The sequence below is a fragment of the Gymnoscopelus microlampas genome (genome assembly GCF_963454915.1).
Source record: "Gymnoscopelus microlampas genome assembly, chromosome: 20".
Taxonomy (NCBI): domain Eukaryota; kingdom Metazoa; phylum Chordata; class Actinopteri; order Myctophiformes; family Myctophidae; genus Gymnoscopelus; species Gymnoscopelus microlampas.
In genome coordinates this window covers 19,381,296-19,405,387 of record NC_139957.1, presented here as the reverse complement: position 1 = coordinate 19,405,387, position 24,092 = coordinate 19,381,296, and the positions used below count along the sequence as shown (strand labels likewise).

Genomic DNA, 24,092 nt, shown 5'->3' with positions numbered 1-24,092 from the left:
CTACAAGCTCACAATGCGTTGCATTGTGAGAATATTAGTTTGCATCAGTTCGCGTCACCTCACTGTGTTCGTTGAATACAGGAACTAAGTCATCTAAGTACTGCAAGTCATCAAGAATGGTATGATTAAATGTGTGTTTGTGAACCTAATGACATTTTGAAATATAATGAGTGAGGATGTATTTTCACGTCTGCCCTTTTCCTTTCTTGGTTTAAATATTGTATCTAAGGTCTAATGCCCCCATATTAACTAATTTCATCTGAATAAATCACAGTACAAAATGACTTTTAAAGGCTAATCCATAAAACAGGCAATACATTTTAAGCATGGATGGAAACATCATGAATTTCAGTTAGTCTGGGATATGATGAAGAAGCATGATGTGATATTAGATCTAAAAAGGCCATAATACAGTGGAATAGATACAATATTATTCAAGTTATATTAATCAAAAGTAATCAAATTGATATATGAACTGTTCTGTTTGACTTGCTAGAATTTGAATGAATACTTCCTGCTAACTGCAGATTTCAACAGACTTATAATGGAAACACAGTGTCTTTCCTTTATACTAGCTTTGTTCAATTTGAATACGATGTTTAGACCAATTCTCACTGGAACAGTAACCTAAAATATGTATTTAAGAGAGTACACAGAGTACATCCTCAGTGTTCATTTATCCATTTGTAACTCAAGAGTGTACATATCTTAAAATAAATGCACAACATTTCTATACGTCCAGTATGTACGAATGTCCGTCTGTCTGTAGTTCATCTGTTGTATCTCGAAAACCGTTCGCCCGACCGACTTCAAGCTCGTTCCCGAGTAAAGTAAGATATAGTTGCTTAAATTTGCACACTCTTTGACTGCGTAGCTATTATTTCTTTATTATTACAGAGTGGGAGAGTGAGAGAGAAAGAGAGAATGTAGTGTCATAAAACCTACTGCAGCAGTTAGGGCTGGGGGATATGACTTCAAATCAATATCACAATTATTTCAAACTTTTGCCTCTCTTATGATTTATGAACAATATATATATATTTTTTAAGTGAAAATAGCAGATCTTCAAGCTCACAATGCTCTGTTTTCACTATTTTTGTACATTGAACTATTGTATAATACAGGGCTTAAGTGGTTAATTAGACTAATCAGTGATTAATTAGAGTAATCGGTTTAGTCCATTATTAAAAAATGGATTCAAATGTCTTGTGTCGATTCATTGATATACAAGAAATGTTGAACAAATTAGCACAAAAAGCCATGATCAAGATGATCTCCCAGATGTGTAAAATATTTGTGAGTATTTTTGCGTGTGCCTGTGTGTGTGTGTGTGTGTGTGTGTGTGTGTGTGTGTGTGTGTGTGTGTGTGTGTGTGTGTGTGTGTAAAAGAGCACGTGCATGTGTGTACCTTTCGACTGAGTGACAATGGCAGAATCAAGGTAGAACATTGGGTTTGATCAAACTCCCTACCTGAATCGAACAGATGTGAGCCTCCCAGCTGGCCAAATTCATGTGTCCGCAGAGTCATATGTAGCTAATCTGATGGTGTTTTGAAATATTTACTTGCGCCTGAAAGCAAAGACTATCAGCAAGCTGACCTGTGCATTTGCTGTCATCTCAAAACTCTCCGTGAGATTCTTGGGGATTTGCGGCTGGGACTGAAGAGTAAAGACATAGGTTTAGTGTCTTCTCAGACACTAAATGTAGGATATGGCTAACAACACAGACCTATTGTTCTGCATTGCTTCAGCCGAAACTTTTCAAGCAGAGAAATTATTCACAAATGCGTACCAAATCCGACACTGCATTGATGTGGAATGCATAATGCACATACTACATACAGTACAGTGTCAAATTTTCAGTGCTGCCTTTTTAACTGAATTTTATAGAAACTACATAATCCCCAGAAATCCCCTTGCATTCCTTAATGGTTTCCACTGTTTTACACAGGTATTCATTCTCCCGATTAATGCAAATTCCATTAATGCCATTAAAATGGGGGCACATGCCCGCAAGTAATTTCTCTGTTAGCATCGACCATGTTTTTTTTTTAATGGCCTTATGGCGTTATTGACAAGCTTAGGGAAGAAAGAGAACAGACCTTTGCCAGGAAGCTACTATAGGAGGCGGAGGCTTCATTGTGTTTGCATATTATTTTTAGCCGAGAGACGATGATCAAATGCTACCATGCATCGAGCAGTGTCAGAAATAGACTGAGGCTGAACAGTGTTATGAACTGAGCGGAAAGCCATCAAAGCCCTGACTTAAGTCCCCCTCCCGTCCTTTCTGCTAAAGGTGATGTACAAGGAGAATGAGGAAACATTGTCATTCACGGCACACAGGTAGCACGAGGCTTAGCGCATTGCAGACTCTGATCTTTGAGTGCCTAAATGTTAAGTCAATCTATTGCTGTGTGACCTCCGAGGTACCTCTTGGCTCCAGCAGGAGCGATGGCCGATGGTGTGCGGGCGCTTTTGTGACTTCTGTCACATCTTGATGTGTTGTCATCCATGGAGACTGTGGGAATCTTAAGACTGTCTGGGAGGGAGGAGAGGCATACAGAGGCACAGAGAGAGAAAGTGTGAGAAATAAACAGAAGAGAGAGGGAGAAAGGAAAAAAGAGAGAGAGACAGAGATAGTGGCATTTATCAACATTCATCATTCTGTTGGCCAAAAGCAGCGTCACTGACAGCATCACTGACATGATGCTGTAGTTGTAGTTAAACAACATCACTGTAACTACTTCTAACTTGCCGTCCCTACTTATTATTATTATAGGCAACATCGTTTATAGGGCTTAAGCGGTTAAACTGATCCAAAATTGTAGCAGTGAAACACACACACACACACACACACACACACACACACACACACACACACACACACACACACACACACACACACACACACACACACACACACACACACACACACACACACACACAATGAAGCCTTTACATAACAACCTCAAGTATTGTTATTCATACTTCACCCCCGCTGCTCCACACAAGTTATTTTGGTGTGCTCTAAAAGTTTTTTTTTTGTTTTGTTTGTTTTTTTTTTCCCCATAAAACATACAGGTGAAATGCTTGTTATGTAACTTGCCAGGTGAGAGAGGGTCAGAGTATGTAAATGTAATTATTTGGAGGGCAAAATTATGCTCTTTTCTTAGATGGCTCTAGGGAGAGATAAGAGAGAGAGATAATTTAGGTGACCAGGCTATTTGGAGGTCGTGGCTGCAGGGTTTTTCCTGGCTCAGAATGGGTCTTTGAGGGTTGACTACGCACGACAGTAAGGATGATCTGTACACGTTGCGACTATATGCAACAGTAAAGGCAATGAGCCTGCGTTACCTCATTTCATTTGATGAACAAAAATATTATCGATTATGCTTTTGTAAATGAAACCCCAATTAACAAAATGAAAAAAAAAAAGAAATTGGAAGGGAGGGGGATGGGAGTGAGTTTGAGAGAGAGGGGAGTGGAATGCCATAAACTATTCGAAGGGGCTGGTGATTGATTGATTTATTGATTGATAGGCAAATAATAATTCTTACCATTTTGGTGCTGGTGACTGTCTTTTGGGCAGTTAAAACCTCTTTGGGGGGCACCAAAAATTCAACTACTGTATGCAGGAAAAACCCTGGGCTGTGATATTTGCCTTTTCCTTCATTGTGGGCATGTACCGGTATGTGAATGTTCATTTATGTGATACAGAAAGTGATTGAACAGAGAGCAGGGGCCAGTGCATGAGAGAGGGAGCGGGAGAGAGAGAGACAGGGAATTCTGAGAGAAGAGAGACAGCGAGGGACTGGGTATGAGAGAGAGAGAGACAGAGGGAGGGCGAGAGAGAGAGAGAGAGAGAGTCTGTGTCGTCATAGAGGCACGTGACTGCTGAGTTTCCTTGGAGACAGCAGCAGTATAGTACATTGAGATGCTCGCCCGCCCAGTTGAGGGCACAGCAAGGCATCTGACAACAGCAGCAGCAGTAGTTGGATGTATTTGACCAGCCAGGCAGGTGCCTTCCATCCTTGCAGAGGTAAGTAAGTGATTCCTCGTGTCTCCCATTTCCTTAATCAGAAGAACCTCGAGTGGTATTGCTGCTCGCGTGTCTGGAAGGAAAGATTAAGCTGGCGTTCTGTAATGTCTGGAGAGTATGGAAAGAAAGGATTTCAGTGAAATTGGATTAGAGTGTGTGTTATGTTGGTGTTTGTGTACACGGTCTGCCTCTTATATGGCATATTCACCCACATGTTCCAGTTTTGAGTATTCACAGGGATATACCCTCAGCTGCCATGTCTTATTTCTCCATTTTATTTTGTGGTGAGAAAGTTAACCAGATTAGCAGAATTAATGTCTCTGCCATTTATTATGGAAACGGAACATTATGACTCCATGAACTACTTGTGAAGGACCATCAAAAATGATTCCATGGCTTCCTTTGAATGTGTTAGATTTGTGATATCCAATTCATAATTGGCCCTTTCTGTGAGAACAACATATATACTGACTCCTCAGCAAAGAAAATTCATGCAGTAAGTAAGTAATTCAGCCTATTGACAAATAGGAAAAAGGAAAAAAATGCCTCAAATTACTTGCAATTAGGGACCCACAAATTATGCTGTGTTGTGATTACTATCATGCAGACATAACTACTACATCAGTATTCAGCCGCTGTACATAAAAGATTGTGTGTGTGCTGTTCAACTGTTGACACCACCAGCAGCAGGATACAGCTTTTCCTACATTGTGCTGGAAACGCTATTCTATACGACCTGGAGGAACAGTTCATAGTTTCATAGTTTTCCACAATTCTTCATTTCAGAAATAAGCACAGCAAGAACACAACACTGTGCTATCTATACTTTGCCGTCTTTGTGTTACCATCCATTCAAAAATATACTATATAAAACAAATTTGAATGTGGTGGAGAGATCGCGATGGGAGTTACAGTACACACAGATATGGAATATGGCGTTGTCATTGTGCTGTTTGTTTTCCATCCCTGGGAAGTGCTATTGTAGGAACTTGGAACACCTGAGATGTGCGGACAGATATTTAGATCTGCTAATGAGGTGCTGTTGTCCAGGTCTGGGTGCCAGAGAGAGAGAGAGAGAGAGACTATCACCAGCTGGACCTCCATTGCTTTGTTTACTCTCACAAATTACCTTCTGCAATGTCACCTTTCCTTGCCTTTTACCACATGCTTCCTAGTTTAATTAGATTCCTTGTCTGCGGTTGTTCCTCTTGCTTGTTTTAATTAGGTTCAAGCTAATGGCATTAAATAAATAAGAGGAAATCTAAATAGCTGTTATCGGAAAAGTCAATTGTTCCAGTAGGATTTAGAATGAACTGGTGTATAATGTGTCACATTGCCAGTTTGTGTGGGGTACCACTTCAGATAATAATTCCCTGACATAAAACCATTTTGTACATGTGCAGTCAGGATAGCTGATCCATGGTTATTAATAAAATGCAAATGTCCTCTCCCCCAACACGCACGCACGCACACACACGCACACACACGCACACATGCACACACTCTCCCTGGTGACAAGCACGAAGGGCTCTGCAGTATAGCATTAAAGACCTCTAATCTTGTCTTTTAGTCAGCCGAAACCAGTGACCAACAACATGAACGACACAATGCTAATGTCCTCTGGGGCACCGACGCCCACGAAAAGGTAAGTGCCTCAGGTACACGTCCCCCCGCCCCCCAGGCATATCCACAACCACAAACACACACTGCACACACACAGCTTTTGAAGATGTTTCTGGACTTATGCCATGGAATTAGACTTGGTGGGAACAAGTTAACTTGAAAACCAGTACCGCATATTTTACAGATGACAATGCATTTATTCAAGTTACAGCACACACACGCTGTATATCAAATGATATCCACTTTTTGCGCATGGGAAGAGAAAAAAAAGGGAGGGAGACAAACTTTCTCTTCCAAGCTAAAAGGAGGAGAACAACAGGACTACAGATGTTATTGCTTCTCTAGACACACATTGTTTGCATCCCGAGCAATATGCCCTTGTGAGTGTATTTTTAGAGGGAAATTTGTTACGCTGTCATGAAGAATATCTGAGCACACCCACTTAGCAGGCTCATTTGACAAAGAGATCATGATGGAATTACACCGTTATAGTGTAACCAGATAGATGCGAGGCTTTCTGTGCAAGCTATCTAATTGTCCTTTCATTTCAGCCCCTCAGTTAAAGGCCATCCCTATTATTATTTATTTGTAATGGTAATGAACCGTCTAATAGTGTGCTGTGGTTATGAATTCAATAACAATAGTGCACTCTGAGAGCGCTGTAATGTGTCTGCACTCTGTCCACCATGTCTGCCCATTACATACAGCGTACAGCATCTCGTTGTTCAGCCGTATCTTTATAGTAATTTACACGAGCGAGATGGAACCACTCTGAGACGATTCTCTGAGGACTTCTCTCAGGACACGTGTATCTAGAGGGAGGGAGGAGCAGGTGTGCTTTGTAGGATGCAGCCATCGTAGAAGTGTTACTTTTTACTGCAGGCTTGTTGAACCTTTCACAGTGATATCCTCAGAGTTAATTTATCCATTTGTACCTCAGAGGAATTTACTGTTTCTGCTCCTCAATAAGTTCAACTGTTTTCAAATCAAAAATTTCAACTGTCATATGTTACAAAGAATGTTTTGATAACCGGTTGGCTGAGAGACATTAGAAATGTCTGTTACAATGTACTAATTTGGTACAGTATGCCACATTCGTGTACTGTAGCCTAACGATATATTGATTTAGTATATTGACTGAACGTTATACCGAGATGTTAAAGAAAAATACAGTCTGTGGTAATTGTAATCCTAACTGCATATTGATCTAGTATATTGATTGAATGTTACACCATAACGTCAAAGAAAGAATGGTGCTGTAACAGTGCTTTTGTGTATTTTAGGCCTAACAGTATACAGATTTATCGTATTGAATGTTATACCATAATGTATAGAATAGAATGTATAGAAAGAATGTTGTGTGGTGAAAGCATGAAGTGGTCCTGATGCAATGGCCACCATTGTTCTGTAGGAAAAGCAGAAGTGTTCACATCCAAACTATTTTATGTCAGCTGCTGGATTAATTTGCCTGACAAAGACCAGTTGTTAGTGTAAAAGTGGTGTACTGAGTGCTTCAAGCCAATGTGGGGATTTTTTTCCATTTGTGCCATCATGCCCATATGGTGCTGGGTTGTAATGCTACCTAGACAGCAAACTCAAGGCACTTGAAGGGCAGTACACACACTGCAAACAATGCCAACGGTTACAAGTCGTTTAATCTATTATTGAGTTCCAAATTCCAGTTTTTCCCTTCAAGTGGAAGAAAACTGCCACCGAGGCAGATAATTTAGCTTGTTTACAGTGCAGAATCGCATGGTTCATGACCTTTCATCAGAGAAGTGCCAACATCTTACAATGAGGCAGATTCCTCTATCCCAACTCTAGTGTCAAGGTAATGTTATGATTCAAGATAATTTGCATTCTGAAGAGATAAAATGAAATGTCACCCCACTGACAGTAATTATTTTATTTTTAATACAAAAAAAAAAACACGTTCACTATTAGAGCAAATGTCTCATTAAGGAGAACATTTTGAGCAATGCGGAAGCTACATATTTTCCTTGAGAGAGTGGACAGAATAAAGGTGATTTTTAGAGAGCTGACATGATTGAGACACCTCAGGCGGTAAATCGTGCCGTTCATCCTGACCAACGGAGGTCAGTGGAATGCTGCAGTGTGTAAAGAGAAGAAAGAAAAAAATCTGTGCTCTCCTGGGGTTTATTTCACTGTGGCAAGTAATGAAAGAGCCCGATAACCTTTGTCTTGACATTTGGCTCTGTGAGTCAGAGCTGTTCTAGGGAGATGTCACGTGCCAAACAATGTTTTCGCCTGAAGGCGTCGGAGCATGGGAGACGGGGTGAGGGGGTGGAGAGTAGGGGCAGGAGCCATAACAACTTGAAAGCTGCTTCCATATTTCGGGCACATTACGCCACTGTGCCAATGCCAAATGGTTTGTGTTTGAGTATCCACGTGGATGCTGGTTAATATTGTTGGATAAGCCGCAAAAAGGAGCAGGCCTGTTTAGACTTCCAGTCTCTTCCAGACTGTCTAGGTCTGAGCGAGTTGACATATGCTGCCGCATTTGTCTTGTAAAGATGAGTCTGTTGAAACGGTTACACTTGCCTCGTACTCGCCTGCCTCTGTTCACATTAAAGTCCTGTGAGTTGAAGATGCCATTGCTAAATAATGCAGATCTCCTCTGGTGGCAATGCCTCTCTGCCTCAAGACTGAATGTCATCGCCTGTGTGTCTTCCCATTCCTATTACAGTTTTCACTGTAATAAGAAAGACAATTCATTTGATTCGGTTGGGACACTCTGGTCCCTAGAATTTTGCGAGCTCAGGCTGTGGTGTCATTGCAGACAAGAAAGCAGCGCATCCTGGTGTGTATGAAATGGTGTTTCCTTTCGGGTCTAGACGTGCGAGTCATGCTCTCAGCCAGCCTCCATCACAGCCTGTCCCTGATACTGTCTGCTGTGCTGACACGGCATCTGCTACCCTCCTGCCTCGCACTCTCTCTCGCTCTCTCTCTCGCAGACAGTCGTTTCACCACCAGTCCTCCAAGGGCGAACCGACAACCCGCAATTTATTACCCGTTAGTCATGCAGAACCACCGGTGCCAGAAGATATATATAAAAAAAACGAATTTGCTGTCGGAGCTGGATGAGTTTTTAATTTAGAGTTAACTTGGGTATTGAACAAATGTCAGTGGATATGAAATCTTTTAACTCAAGTGGTAGACATAGCTGTGTGAGTGGTGCCAATACTATTACGTCCAAGATGTACACAGAGACTTATCTCCTAAAATACTAGATGTCATATACTTTGTAACAACCTAAACATTGGAAATACATAATGATTCATGTTCATTGATATATCTATAACATTGGTATATCTATATTCTGTCAACTCTTGTGATGTCAAGCGTTTGAGCTAATCTGGTGGTATAGACTTAGTTTTACTTCATGTACTGCCTTTTAGCTGGTTGTGGGATTGATTATTTGGGAAATGTAGCTTATAAGAGCATAAGTTAAATTCCTAAAATGCTAAATTGTGACTTAGCAAAGAAGGGTATCAATTCCAATGCAGGAAGCCTGGCCAATAATGTTAGTTCATATTTAATATTATACAGTTCACACATGCATCTGGAGACTGGTGCAAGCACCTAGAATAAATTAAGATTCCATTGGACAGTGATGTCACAAACAATCGGAAGTGTGTGTGTAGTGTGAAGTGTATGACATCACTGACGAATCCTTGTCTGATATATTTATTCTAGGTAAGTGCCAGGAAACTTTGGCACTGAATCAAAGTCATAGAGAGAGGCATGCAGATTAATAGCCTGAGAAGTCCAGATCCAAATGACCCCTGTAGGGTCGACTCACTTTATGTGCCAACAGAGAAGGACTCAGATGTACCTTAATGTATTACTTTAATCTACGATTAAACCTCCGGCACGTCTAGAGTTTAGACCACGAATTAAGCTGTACACTGCAAAAAAAAGTCTTCCTTTAAAAAATAATGTAATCTTGTATTGTCTTAGAATCATAGAATTTTTGTTAAATGTGTGTTGAGTCTTCAAACGTGACAAGAAACCTGCCACCAAGATAAGATTATTTGACTTGTATGTATTGTAAGCCATCGTATTTCAGTAATGTTCACTGAATCACAACCACTTTGTAATAAAGCCTTGTGGGTGAACTGCTTCATTACAAGATACTTGGTGTAAGAAACAAAAAGAAAGAAGAGAAATCGGTGAAATAACCTTATTCCTTATTTCTTTTCTCACACAAAATTGGCGTTTTTGCAACATATAGTGACTGGAGTTTAGTTTTTGATGTGTTTTGCTTGGAGCCAGATTGGGTTTAATGGGCTTAATCATTGCTCACTCCCCAGTCAGATCAAGAGTGCTGTCCTCATGTATGCAGGCAGGGAGCCGAGCATCATTTCACTTCTCTCCTTCTCTTCTCATTACAGACCACTCACTAAACAGGGGCAAACATATTCCCCATCATCTGTTCATGTCATGTACCACACCCACTGCCATTCACAGTCACACACGTATTTGGCTTTTCCAGTAAATGTTAAAATGATGGGGATTGGGATAATTTGGGAATGGTCATGGGCACAACAGCTGCCAATGCATTTGGCATACTGTATTGGTAATCTCTTATGCCCATCTCAAATCATAATATCCAATAATCAGTCCATTACCACACAAGTCATAATCACGTGGCATTCTTTATGGGCAGTTCAGTTGAAGTTTATTTTAGTAAAAAATTACTTGACATGAAAACAATGAGGGTACAAGGGAAGAGTGTTTGTGTGTGTGTGTGTGTGTGTGTGTGTGTGTGTGTGTGTGTGTGTGTGTGTGTGTGTGTGTGTGTGTGTGTGTGTGTGTGTGTTTCTGTGTAACGTTTTCTTTCTGTCTATTCGGTCAGTGTCTTGGAGAGTCCTAGCCGACTAGACGAAGAGCACCGCCTCATCGCTCGCTACGCTGCCCGACTGGCAGCTGAAGCAGGCAACTCCACTGTGAGTGAGCTCCAAGAATGCCCCGTGGTCCACTTCAGTCAACCCGCATTTCACATTTACCATTCTGACAAGTTGGCTGATTTATACTATGTCGTACAACAGAGTACTGTGCACTGTTTCTGTCTTGCTGGAGAACTTTTCAACACTGATCTAAGAGCTGGATGAATCCACTCTGCAGAAAACTGTTCATCCTTATACGTTTAATCCTGTATTGTCATAGTCTGAATTTAATTTCTTTAGCAAGTGAAAATGAAAAAGTGCCAACGGGGGCGAGATAATTTAACTTCTTTGCCAAATACTGTTTCTTCCTTGGCAAGATTTTGAAGAATAGGCAAATCTCTCTGTTTGTTTGGTTTGTTAGTTTCACTTATGTTGGGGGAAGAAAGGGCAAGAGATGTGAGATTTTTGTCTCATTTTGAGAACTATAAGGTAAAAATAATAATAATAATCTTTTTCCCCTATAGAATAGAATAGAATAATTGTATTGGCATCAGAATAATTGTATTGGCTGCCCTGACACTGAGCTTGTGCATTGTTAAATAAAAGGGTAAATCACAGCAGGAGTGAAGGTCCCCAAAACATATAAAATATAAACCCTCTACTAGGACAAATGAAATTACTGTTTCATTGTTGTCACAGATAGTATGTGGGATTTGACTTTTAGTCTTCTATTCTTTGTTAATTAAAATGTTAATGATACATTTGTCTTTCAGCAACAATGTCCTCCAACAGATCTGAGTTTCAACTTTGACGCCAACAAGCAGCAAAGACAGCTGATTGCCGAGCTAGAGAACAAGAACAGGTGCGATGCTGCAAATTGTGTATCATAGTGATTGACGTCTTCAGATTTAGTCTTATCACATCTCGCCTGAGGTGACCTGAATTTGAATTATGCTTCCGTAACCATACAATATGATTGAGTACTCTACTTACATAAGATGACAGCCTACATACATAACTGTGTACCAAGTTGCCCAGAGTGCAGTGGTGATGCCCCCCATCTCTATAACCTTAGCCCTGCTGGCATAGGATTGAATCCAATCAGAGACTTCTTTCCTGTGCTGTCTCTCTGTCAGCTTTCCAACTGTCCGTCACATTAAAGACATATTGAAGCACATGGTGAGTTCTAGTTTAAACAGATTAGTGATTCCCAAATGTTTCAGTATGGCTGACCTTAGTGGGAACTGCAGTGTCAGTTCTTCTAATTACTCACTTTTGTTCTCCAAAGATCTAAAACAAATGATGACTCACTCATTAACTGGGACCCAAACTAGTGAAAATAGCAAATCTACAAGCTCTGTTTGGGAAACAGTGGTCTAGTGTGTTGATGATTTTTCTTGTATCTTGGGGCTCCTCAGGGAGATCCTTCAGGAGATCCAGAGGCTGCGCTTGGAGCACGAGCAGGCCTCCCAGCCCACCCCAGAAAAAGCCCAACAGAATCCTACCCTCCTGGCTGAACTACGGCTCCTCAGGTAGAGTATATGGTAATACTATAATAAATTGTATTTGTATAGCACCTTTAATACATAGAATGCATTTAAAAGTGTTTTACAATATTGATGATATACATACAATATTACATGAATTGACAAAATGTTACAACAGCGTGTGTATGTAAGTAAGTATACAGTATGTGCTTGTAATGGGTAAAATCATAAGACTTGTGGTATTTGATTACATTTGTACACTCAGAGTTACAAACGTATAAATTAAAGGTTAGGTTAGGATTTTACTCTTTGTAAACATTCATGTGCATTGCCATGTTATCTAACTATGGTATCATGTACAGTAATGAAGGAACCTCCGTCAATCTGATAAACATTTTTCTCCCTCAATGGGTTGAGCAATTGATCTGAACTTGCTCACAGACATTGACCATTGCCATATAAAGACAGTGATGGGGCCCGTTTTTCACTTTCCCCAAATTTAAGCCCTTTTTTAGTGTTTTTGTGAATTCTGCAGAGGATCTGTTGCCACAGTTATGGTCCCCGCAGGCTATGGGATCTGCTCTGTTGTCACGGTTACGGATCCAGCCGGTGGGTGGACTTAGCTTTGGGGTTACAGTACAGTATACACACTCATGCACAACGCCACACACAGAGAAGAACCCCAGCAGTACAAAGCGCTACAGTTATAAAGGACTTTGATTTTGGAGCCGTGTCCATACAAAGGGTTTTATGAGTGGGGGAGCGTTTGGACATCATGTACAATAGCCCACGCACACAGCGTTTATTCACAAACGCAATGTTCGAATGAACATCGTGTTATAAGCACAAATACCTTAGCAACATTGGAGCCAATCCTGGAAGAATGATTAGGGGGCGGGGCCGTCCGTTCTAGATATATTATAGCTCTATGATAGATACTGCAAACACTTTGAGTGCGCACACCCATAGCCTCGGAGAGTAGTTTTGACCAGGGGGGTGCAGAGGGGGTGGGGGGTGGTACCTTGGGGAGGACCCCTAGTTCCTGCGGCTATGCGCACAACCCCGGGGATGGACTAGTGATTCTATATATTATGTTCTGCAAAATGCTCCGTCTTTTGTCTGAAGAAACCTGTGGCTTAGTTTACTCCACACTGATAACAACTGACAGAAACAAATTTAGAATTCCATAGCTTGGCCCAGCATGGCAGTGTTTCTTTTGATTGGCGAATAACAGGAGTGGGGTGTATCGAGGTAATCAAGCAACTAAACTACTCGAGGGTTCTTGTATGTGTGTCAGCAAAATACTTTCCTCTGGTAGAGCTACAGTCGTTCTAATTATAGACTGTGCTTTGAATTGGCTTCATCGCCATCTCTAGATTGTAGAATGTTATCGGTCTGTAGGCAAAGCACAGGGATCTTGGGCTCAAGCCTGGATAGAGCCTCATCCTGGGGGAAGTGGCAGCACTTTCTACCATGAATGACACTTGCTGTACTTAATTAATTAACGTGATTATGTTGTCTTTTTCAAGTTTCCGTGTGATCCATTCAGAGATATGAAGTGACTCAAGAGTACATTATAAGAGAATCACCGAAGCTTATGTTAATTGATCCCTTTCTTTTTTTTTCTCTTTTTCTCTTCTGGTTATTCAATTCCCTGTTCTTCTTTGGTAGTGTAATTATTTTTGATATGATGGTATGCACTGATGCAAGTCCTCCAGTGATCATCAGGATCAGACGATCTTGTTTTGGCTGAGGCACGGTGGCGGAAAACTCTGTTGTTATTGAAATGCGTTTAAAAGGGCCTTATCTGACTCCTTGAGCCAGTTTTCAAGTGTGACATCCCCTCTCTGCCCAGCCTGGAGAGGATTTCAGAGCTTGGAGAAGGATATATTATCAATCTAATGTTCTGATTGCAAATTAGAGGAGTTGGATTGTGTTTGGTGTTTGGATGGCTGGCTGGACTGCCCTGATATTGCTTTGCGCTCGCCCCAGGGTATAGGAGAGCAGAGATAGTCAGACGCAGCAGATGTTTGTGAGAGTGTGATACCAGGACACTGGGCAGACAGACAGGAGAGCAGTGCTGCTCTGTAGTGTTGGGATTCTCACTCTCAAATTGGAGTACACCCCATGAACACCAGAGGGAACTGATGAGCCAGTTTTGTCCTTACCAAAGACAAAGCCGCCAGACATTTAACCTTGGAGGATGTCCAAACTCACAGAAAATGACAATATTTGGTGGTGTTAAATTGACCGACAACTAGTGAAAGGTCCGATCCAGAGGTATAGTGGTTGTTGAAGATGCGGAGATACTGTGAGCCTACAAACTTATACAAGCCAGTATTAATTACATCAGTAAGTGTTTGTAATGACCAGTTAAATAGGATGGTGTGGTCAATAAAACCTTTGTATTCTGTTCTGTCTATACATCAATGGTGGTGTGCCTTTTGTTTACTCATTTGGTCACAAGGTGTCTAATTGGAGGAGAAAGGCTAATAGTTAAACTATGCTTAGTTTGGCTCTGTACTTGGTCTGCCCTTTTCCCCCTCTACACCAAATCACTTCACAGTAAATCTACAAGCTTTGTGGCGCATTGTGAGCTTGCAGATCTGCTACTTTTGACGAATTTTCCCCCCAGAATATGGATGCTAGGCTTTACCTTTAAGTGGACAAATATTATTCATATACCTGCATATACGTGGTCTGGTCAAAGTGCGACAGAAAATGACTTGACTGACATGAATATTAATTGATTATGAAAACAATCGTTAATTGCAGTCTTAGTCTAAGCCACTGTTTTCACATTTTTGTTCACCCTCTTTGGCCACAGACACAGGAAAGATGAGTTGGAGAGACGCATGTCGGCCTTGCAGGAGAGCAGACGGGAGCTCATGGTGCAACTGGAGGGGCTCATGAGGCTGCTCAAGGTAAGAACACAGGTGTCTAAAAAGCCTCATTTATACTTTATCACTCATACAACAGATTTTCAATCAGTTATTTTCAGTGAGCGGCAGTTAGCGACAGTGTCGTATGATGAAATATGAATTCGGCTTAGCACATTAGACAAACCACATTTAGAGCTTTTGATAGTAAACACACGCCCCCTGTCACAATGAAATTAGTATGTTCCAGTTGATGCTAATTATGTATGACTATGTAGAATGCAAAACAGTTTTTAAAGCTGGTAAGATACTTGGTAACTGAACAGTGTTCATTTAATTGACACAAAGGACAGTGACTTTAAAGGGATATTATGACATTATGACAAGGCATCTCAGTTTAACTATAAGTCATTACAGGTAAAACGTTTCAAATCCTTATGTGTGACGACAAGCACTTGAAACTGCACTCAGTAGAACGCAAATCTCCGCCAGGAGGCATGCCCTATTAATAATAAGGTTGTACTTTATTCAGTTAAATTATACCTAGAGCTATGAAACAATAGAGCGGCATGTGATTACCAGTTCTTCATAGTCCTGCTGTCTTCCACCCTCTCTCTCATACACATTAATTGTCTACCTCTCTCCATCTTTCTGTCAGAGTACTGTCATTCAAATGTCTCTGTAAGTCTGATTGTTAATGCCATATACTGTATCAATTATGTTTGTATCACCATTTTGAAATGCGCTGGGTTTTTGCTGCCCCTCAGTCACTTTGCGAGTCCTTGCAAGAGGAAGTAAGCACTGTAATGTCATTGACATAACAGCTACACAAGTTGACAACTGTACATGAAATTGAAAAATAATGGCATGTAGGTCAGGTTGAGATGTCCACAGGTATATCTGAAAGGTGGATAGTTTCAGGAAAGAGTTGTGTGTGCGTGTGTGACATTCATGTGTATGTGATGGAGAGAGAGAGAAAAGACACAGATTGGTTTCTCAACCCATGTGCATGCATGACACATTAAATTCAGTAGGGATGTCCCGATCAAAACACGCAAAACATGTCATTTTCACATCCAGTATGCTTGATCAGCAGCTGTACATGTCTGCGCTTTAAAGACCTGGCTGTAGTTGGCTATATTAGTTTTGGTGCATGCATGCATTGGCAAACGTCAGCACTCTAAATTGTGTCTGAGTTGAATGTGCACAGACATTAAGATTCTCCAGATTTGGGGGTTCTGGGTTATGTTGTCATGTTTATCAATTATATATTTTTGGTGTTAATCTAACGTCGACTTGTGCTGCCGTATTTGCATGTCTGTGATTGGCTAAGTCTGGTACAACCTGTAAGACGGAGGGGCAGGAGCATTGTAAATGGCTAGTTAGTAGTATAGATCCCATAAGCCAGATAGGCGCCTGATTGGCTAGTTCCAGTCTATAGCCTCATTGGATGGGTATCCTTTATGCATGAAGAGGTAACGTACGCACATCCCCTGGGGGGATGATTGCTCTGCGATTATTAATGACTAGAGGTTCGCGTATGGCCTCACATCTAGAGTTCGCGTCAGCCTTCACATCTAGAGTTTGGGCCGCTATGCAGCCCACACACCTACGTCGCACCGCTGATATGTCTGAGTCATAGTATTGGGGGCTTTGTCAGAGTACTCGTTGTACCCGTCTGTCTGTGTCTCTTTTGAGCCCATAGCCTATATGAAGATCTCTGTATCTGTCTGTCTACCTGTGTCCCTTTGATCCCCATATGGAGATCTCTGTATCTGTCAGTCCTTGTCCTTGTCCCTTTTATGCCCATAACATATGGAGATCCCCTATGTCATCAGTATATGACCATGACCATATATTGGTATGCCCATATATGGGCATATCAGTCGGATCGGTGGTTCTGGACATCCGCTTATCCGAATGACTCAATGGCGAGAGTCCTTGCCGATGCCCACGCCGAGTTTGAAGTCGGTCGGTCCCCTATATGCAGATAACCATACAGTATATGGGCATAGCGGGTTTGTTTATGGTTATGTCTGAGTCATAGTGACGTGGCCGTGGTCCTGCCTATATATGGGTGTATCGTGGCGGTGGTCCACCCACCCATCCTCCATTAGCCAATTCTAATATGCTGGTAGCGTGCACAAAAACAATATAACGCTGATTGGCCAAGTAGTATGCAAGTTTAGCTGTGGACAGACACACACATACACACAGGGGCAAATGCATGAATATCCTGGCGGAGTACAACTTAAAATACCAAGGTATCCCTTGTAGTCACTTCAAAGTACTTTACTGTGCATGTAGAAAAGCTGTCTGCTATCTTTCACTGCTTTAATTCTCTCTCTCTCTCTCTCTCTCTCTCTCTCTCTCTCTCTCTCTCTCTCTCTCTCTCTCTCTCTCTCTCTCTCTCTCTCTCTCTCTCTCTCTCTCTCTCTCTCTCTCTCTCTCTCTCTCTCTCTCTCTCTCTCTCTCTCTCTCTCTCTCTCTCTCTCTCTCTCTCTCTCTCTCTCTCTCTCTCTCTCTCTCTCTCTCTCTCTCTCTCTCTCTCTCTCTCTCTCTCTCTCTCTCTCCCCTTACCTTTGGCTGGCTAATAGGATGAAGAGCAAAAGCAGGCAGTAAGTGGCCCTTAATTCAGTTTGCGAGGCGCAATAATTGGCTGACATCACAGCACTTAGTGTAACACCACTGTACTTCCATCTTTACACAGACGATTCACATAGTGTGTAGAATTGCAATGCTTTCCTAGCTCTCCATATAAATGAATGGTGTGAATGTTATAAGATATATAGACCATGTATACACATGGTATAAATCTTATGAAAAGATAATGTTAGGAATCCACTATCTAACCAAGTTACACAAATCAGTCTTCTCATTTCAGGCTGGCTCAGCATTACATTGCGTCGTTCTAAGCCATAGACCGGGCCTAAATGCCAGATATGACCTTTTAAAGCAGGTTTTTCTCAGGCCTACGGTGTGCACGGGTTGTCAAGATCTGTGTTTTTCTTTGCTCGAAATGTCAGAGACCTGTTCCTTTCATCAACGCTAACAACCTCCCGTCTAATGTGACTGCAGTCTGGCTGGCCATCTGCTGCCTGGCCTCATGCCACAGGCCTGGGCTCTGCCCCGCTACCAGGCGTGCACACAGTGCCCCTTTTCTCTGCAGGCTATAGCACCCTACCCAGCACAGCCCCCAGCCCCTCGCCCACACATGGTTCTCATTACCGATCTGGACACAGTAACGGTGCACTATAGATGGACAGTGTATGGATGGTGAGCTGCTGCTCAGGCAGTTGGTGTAAAGTTACCATAAGGCTATCTGCCATTTGGATTACTGCTTTATTTCCCCATCCTTTTAAGGAATTAAGTGCCACATGTGTGTGTATGTTTGCTTTAATAAAAGTCACATTTTCATTACTGACTTGATGTGGTGATTTAGTGGTGATTCAACTCTGAATTAATTATCTGACCTCTGTGTGCAGGTACTGCCAGGGTGTAACGGTTAACTATAATTCTAAATGCTTTTTAGCCGTTATGTAAACCCCTACAGTACATAAAAAGGTTCTGATCAGTTGAGAAAAGACTAGAAACATTTGTTTACGTCTACATTTCAGGTGAGCACACACTGTGACACATTTCCATATCATAGCATATTAACGTGGCAAAATCATTCATTGTGACCGTCCTGGGTTGTTCAGTGTGACAGGGTCAATGACCTTGACCCTGACTGTCTACAAGCTTATCCATGTCGTAAGTAGGCTACGGCGGAGTTCTGGCAGGGTCAAAACATTTTGGCCATGTGGGGTGCCTGGTGGCTCAGCCAGTGCACAGAACATGTGCTCCTTGTGAACCGCGATTGTCTAGTATTGTCTTATTCTTTTTCTGCCCTAGGTTTCCTGTCTCTACATTCTCCTAGTCCTATCTCATGTTTGTGCAGTGGCTGATGATGCTACTGGGTGTGAATGTGAGACCGTTATATAACGGCTACCAACATGTAAAAAGTCTCTTTGTGAAACGGCCACCTTTAAGGCAGGAATGTGTTTAGTATGTGCTTAGTACAAACACTGAGCTGGTACATCAATACCATCAACACAGTATGATGTTGGACTGTAATTCTAGTACACTGCAACATCACTGACTTCTTTTCTTTTTTTTTTACATTTTCAACACAGGATGTCTCTGATTTTATGTGATTTGTATGAATAAACAAGTGATTGCAATAAATAATAATTTCCCTACTGTATATGTCATTATCTAACAAAAACAAATGGGTTGAGTGTCAAGTTGCTCTTTAACTGGTAACAATGTTTGTACATTTCAGTCCCAGTCTGGAGGTTCCCCTCATTCGTCCCCGAGCCATGGTGCAGGCTGCTCAATGCCCATGCCCATAAGGTCCACCTCTGCTGGGTCCACGCCTACTCACACACCCCAGGACTGCCTGGCAGGCGTAGGAGGTGATGTGCTGGAGGCCTTTGCTCACGGTGAGTCGGTCTGAATGACTTAGAACTTGATTCATTAATGTTGTTAACTCTAGCATCCCTAATCTGCCCTACAGTGTCCTATACAAATAACTGCATAATAACACAACAAAACAATTAACCCTAGCGTGAATTTCAGTGCAAGTAGCTGATCTACAAGTTTACAGCGCATTGCATTGTGAGCTTGTAGATCAGCTATTTTCGGCAAAAGGATTTGGTGTAGAGGGATACTAGCGGACCTCCTTACCAAATGTTACAGGCTCTAGGCCTAATAGTAACATCAATACAAGTAAAATGTATAGATAAATAGATATCTGCTATTATATTTTGGAATGAAATCCAGGCGTTGAACATAACTCCCTCTGTTCCAGGTGTGCCAAGAAATCTTCGGAATGATCTGTTAGTTGCTGCTGATTCAATCACAAATACCATGTCATCGCTGGTCAAAGAACTCCATTCAGGTTAGTCTAGATGTTGTCCTTTATTAGTGTTAGCTAGTTGCTTTAATTTTAACCACTTTATACCTGGTATCCCAGTTTTAGATTGTATTTTGTCTCTGCCCATGTTTGAGTTTGAGGTTTTTTGTTTTGTTTTATTCTGTGTTTGCTTTTTTAGTCTGTTAACTATTTATATGATTAGGTTTTCCTTTTGTCAGATTCTTAGCCTGTTTGTGTTAAAGTGTTTTAACGTGGGTGCTAAAAGCAACCCTAACTGAAGTTTTGGGTTTTGGGTTTAAAGTTGATGTAGATGAAGAAGAGAGCAGCATGCGGAACGGTGGGGACCGAGGTAAGTCAGTCTGCAGATTTGCCAGACTAGATGCATGTACTATACAGATGTCTACCTGCTAGTTACTTTGTTGTTTTCTTAGCCCTTCTCACTCAGATTAGTTGATTAGGGTTCATGCCGCTTGCTTGCATCTTGCATTTTGTAAGTCACTCTAGATCTGCAAAATGCCTAAATTGTATAATTAGTTTCTTTTCTCTAAGTTACAACCTAACCTTTCTAACCTTTAAAATGAGTCACATTTGATGAATGTCTCGTAATATGAACTATGAAATCTGTGCATTTTGTTTTCTACATTTTTGTTTCATTTTCTCTCCAATGAAAATGAGTCATAGTATGTCTCTGAATATTTTCCTTCTCTGTTTTCCAGCCGAGGCAGATTGAACAAAGACAAAAAGTATGCACTGCATTTCTATTTTATATCATTAATAGCATTTTAAAAGTTTAGATATATTGTAATTGTTACTACTGATCAGGAATTTGTCTTGATGACTGATGCAAAGGCATTGACGGCTAACAGAGTTTCAAAGTACTCTTTTAAGTACTGTCCTATATATACAGTACATACATGTACTTATGTGTATGTATGTACTGTATGTATATGTATGTACAGCATGTGTGTATACAGATCCTAATGGTAAGACCAACAAATGTAAAAGGTCGTTCTTGGTCCATGACACGGTCTGAACACTTTTTGGTTCTGACCCACTGGTTGACAAACATGTTTTGAAAGGTCAACAGCTGTGTCTAGGGTTTAGATTAAACAGTCTGTAGTGCACAGAGTGACCGTCATGAGCACTAAACACAATCGTCTGTGTGCAATGTACCCATAGGCACAGTCACGGTATACAAGCACTGAGAGAAAAGAGAACTCCATTCCATCCTATGAGGAAATCCAGACCTCTACTGGAAAGAATCAGCATCAACAACAACAACAATCCCCTCTGGCGTTAGCACATAGAGTAATGCATGCTGTAACCTTTACAGGATATCACTATGTGAATTGAAACTGTTTCTTCACACCTTGCAAGGGAGCAAGATGTGTATAATTAGCGAGTGTGTATGTCGTTCTGTATACAAAAAAAGAAAAAAAGATGAAAAAAATCAACTGCTCTAAGTACCTAACAATTTCCCTCATGACTGCTAAGAATGGCTTGCTGTGCTTTCCTCTCCACCCCCCAACCCCTAAACTCTGTTTGATTGAAGCAGATCATTCTGTATAATAATGTAAAACATACACATGACTTTGGGACAAAGCTTTTTTGTATAATTAGCGTTAGTATTTGTTTCCTTTTTTCCATTTGGGTTTCTTTGCATGACGTTGCACTCATGTCTGGATTTGTCACTGTTATGCCAGCTCTTTGTGGGGTTTATTGTGACTTGCTGGGGTTTCGGAAGTTGTCTAGCCCCAGAATTCACAAAGTATGTTTACATGCACATTCATATTCTGGTATTACAGGGGAATGTCAAGAGGCGCATGTATGCACCACGTCAAAGAACATCCATTTACAATAAGCTATAATCTTGTATCCCAATGATGAGAAAGATCTAAGATTTGTCATTATCCAGAAAACAATCTGAGGTGCGTAATCCCATCTGTGGCTTGTGTTAATTGAATTTCCTAATAATCTGTTTATTTCACAGATACTGGTTTATTTGTGGTGGATTTGAGGGAGATTAAGTTCATGGGCCTCAGGCAGGGCAACTCTGCTACATTCTCCCTGCCTCTGATGACCACCCTATTCGGAAACCTGATCCAGGTCACAGAACCAATGTAACCACCTGGATTCTAACCTGGGTCAGACATCTAGTGCTCATCCAAATGGGAATCCCCCACCGCATGGGTATGCGTATCCCAAAAAAGACCTTAGCCGTGATACAATAGTAATCCAGAATACTGTGTGCATGTGAATGTACTCGCTGAGTCACATACTGTACTGCTGCTGCTACTGTGAGCTCAGTGAGCCATCCTTGCGAATAAGAGGGCTGTTGGATCAGAGAAACAGAGGGGCTACTATCAACTCAATAACACGCTGACTCTCATTGTTTTGTCTCTGTGAAAATCTGAATGGACTTAAAAAACCTTGTAGAAGCACCTGTTGCGCATTTTAAAACTTGCAATGCAAGGTTCTTCCATCTGAATGCACTGACTAGTGGGTAGGTGGTATTTATTGTTTAATGAAAAGGTGGCAAAACACCTCAGGATGTTTAGATTAATATTATGAATTAGGCATTGAAATCTTCTGTTGAGAATTACAAAATGGGGACACATACAGTATGTGAGTAAGTGAGAAAATAAGTAAGTAGGAAAATGCATTTGATAGCTTTATTTAGTTAATAAAGAAGTGGAATATACGTATGTTTATGTGCAATGAAGGTAGGTGCTCAGGGATTGTTGTATTATTGTAGGTGAAAGGTCATGATTATGACCTTTAGTTAGTGGAAGTCATTGTCTACAGACTGGCTTTGCTCTGTTAAGAGGTCACGGGGCCAGTGTTAATACTGAAGGAAGGGTTTCAATCCAAAATGCGATATGTCCATTTTGAGTCAATCTAAAGCCAGTAATGACACAATCTTTTAAACAACAATCAAATGTCTTCAGGTATTCAGTAATATTCCTTGGCGATATCTTACTTTGATATGAACACACATAGGTTAAGACACAGGTTTATATCCCATTTTGGAATGAAACTCTCGAGATGTCTAGAGGGAAGTAACAGCAAGTAGCTAAAGGTTTAGGAATGTAGATTATTAAAGGGAGCAAACTTTCTGAAGTGCTTTTTGGTGCTGCATGTCAGTGGATACACAGTCTGTGTCTGTGAATTAGTGTGTCTGCCTTGAGGAGTGTTGGTCAGTCACTACAGGGACAGCTGTCGACATACACAGGATATTTACTTGAATCAGGAGGCGATCAGGTCTTAGTTACTTTTATTTGTCTTCTGGTGGAGATTTTAGACATTCTGGGTGGCCATCTCAATACGCTATATCTGGCTATAGTAATGGTGACGATTTTCAGTGCAATCTGTCTAGTTTGTAAGGAAGTAATAATACTGTGTTGGACAAATCCATAAGGTTAGGGATGTGTTATATATATATATATATATATATATATATATATATATATATATATATATATATATATATATGTGTGTGTGTGTGTGTGTGTGTGTGTGTGTGTGTGTGTGTGTGTGCGTAAAACCTGTATGTGAAATCTGCATCGTACTGTACCAACAACTGGGCAAAACAAACCAAGCTGTACTTGAGTCCTGAAGTTAGAAAAAGCGTGAACTCTTATGTGAGATTTGTACAGTAAGCCTATCTTATAAGCTAAGTAAAAAGGTCTCAACAACCTATTACACTGTGTCGACAAAAAGAACAAAAAGACGCTCCTCAAATATTGTTGTTCTAAATGTTATGTTTTCATTCAGCTTTTTTTTCCTTCTGAATGCTATTATCCTAGCTATTCATCTGATTTGTTAGTGGAGTTTGATCACTGTAATGATTTTGTCAAAGCACAGATTAACGTGCACACTTTGCACGCACACTAAGGAGTTGCCTATATACACAGTAAAATCCTCAGTGTTAATTTAACCACTTGAACCCTATCGTCCCTATTCTGGGGCAAACATTTGGTGAAAATAGCCGATCTTCAAGCGCACAACGAGTCGCAGCGTTAAGTGTTATGAGCTTGTAGATTGATTATTTTCAGCAAATAGATTTGGTGTAGAGGGAAATATTATGAGCCCTGGGACCCTGGTCCACAAAGCAGATAGGGTGTAAGTGGTTAACCACTTTAACCATGGCAGGTTTTTTAATTGGGCTGAAGTGGTTAACTCGGCTCCATTTAATTAGATTTATACAATTTCAGAGTTAAATTAACACTGAGTCTAT

At 41.0% G+C, this 24,092-nt stretch overlaps 1 protein-coding gene across 5 annotated transcripts in view; it reads left to right on the top strand.

The window, feature by feature from the left end:
* dtnbb (dystrobrevin, beta b) overlaps window positions 1-23,293 on the top strand; it is a 36,766-nt gene extending 13,473 nt beyond the window's left edge. For 3 of the 5 annotated variants that reach the window (XM_084045329.1, XM_084045327.1, XM_084045328.1), the window contains exons 11-20: window positions 5,609-5,683; window positions 10,541-10,631; window positions 11,345-11,433; window positions 11,990-12,103; window positions 14,886-14,982; window positions 19,262-19,421; window positions 19,790-19,879; window positions 20,157-20,204; window positions 20,572-20,598; window positions 21,035-23,293. In XM_084045329.1, the coding sequence (XP_083901455.1) occupies window positions 5,609-5,683; window positions 10,541-10,631; window positions 11,345-11,433; window positions 11,990-12,103; window positions 14,886-14,982; window positions 19,262-19,421; window positions 19,790-19,879; window positions 20,157-20,204; window positions 20,572-20,585 (778 nt within the window). In that variant the 3' untranslated portion in view covers window positions 20,586-20,598; window positions 21,035-23,293. Of the gene's footprint in view, window positions 1-5,608; window positions 5,684-10,540; window positions 10,632-11,344; window positions 11,434-11,989; window positions 12,116-14,885; window positions 14,983-19,261; window positions 19,422-19,789; window positions 19,880-20,156; window positions 20,205-20,571; window positions 20,599-21,034 lie in introns of those variants that run through there. The other 2 variants (XM_084045330.1, XM_084045331.1) reach the window with 2 other exon arrangements.
* Window positions 23,294-24,092: the final 799 nt, after the last annotated feature.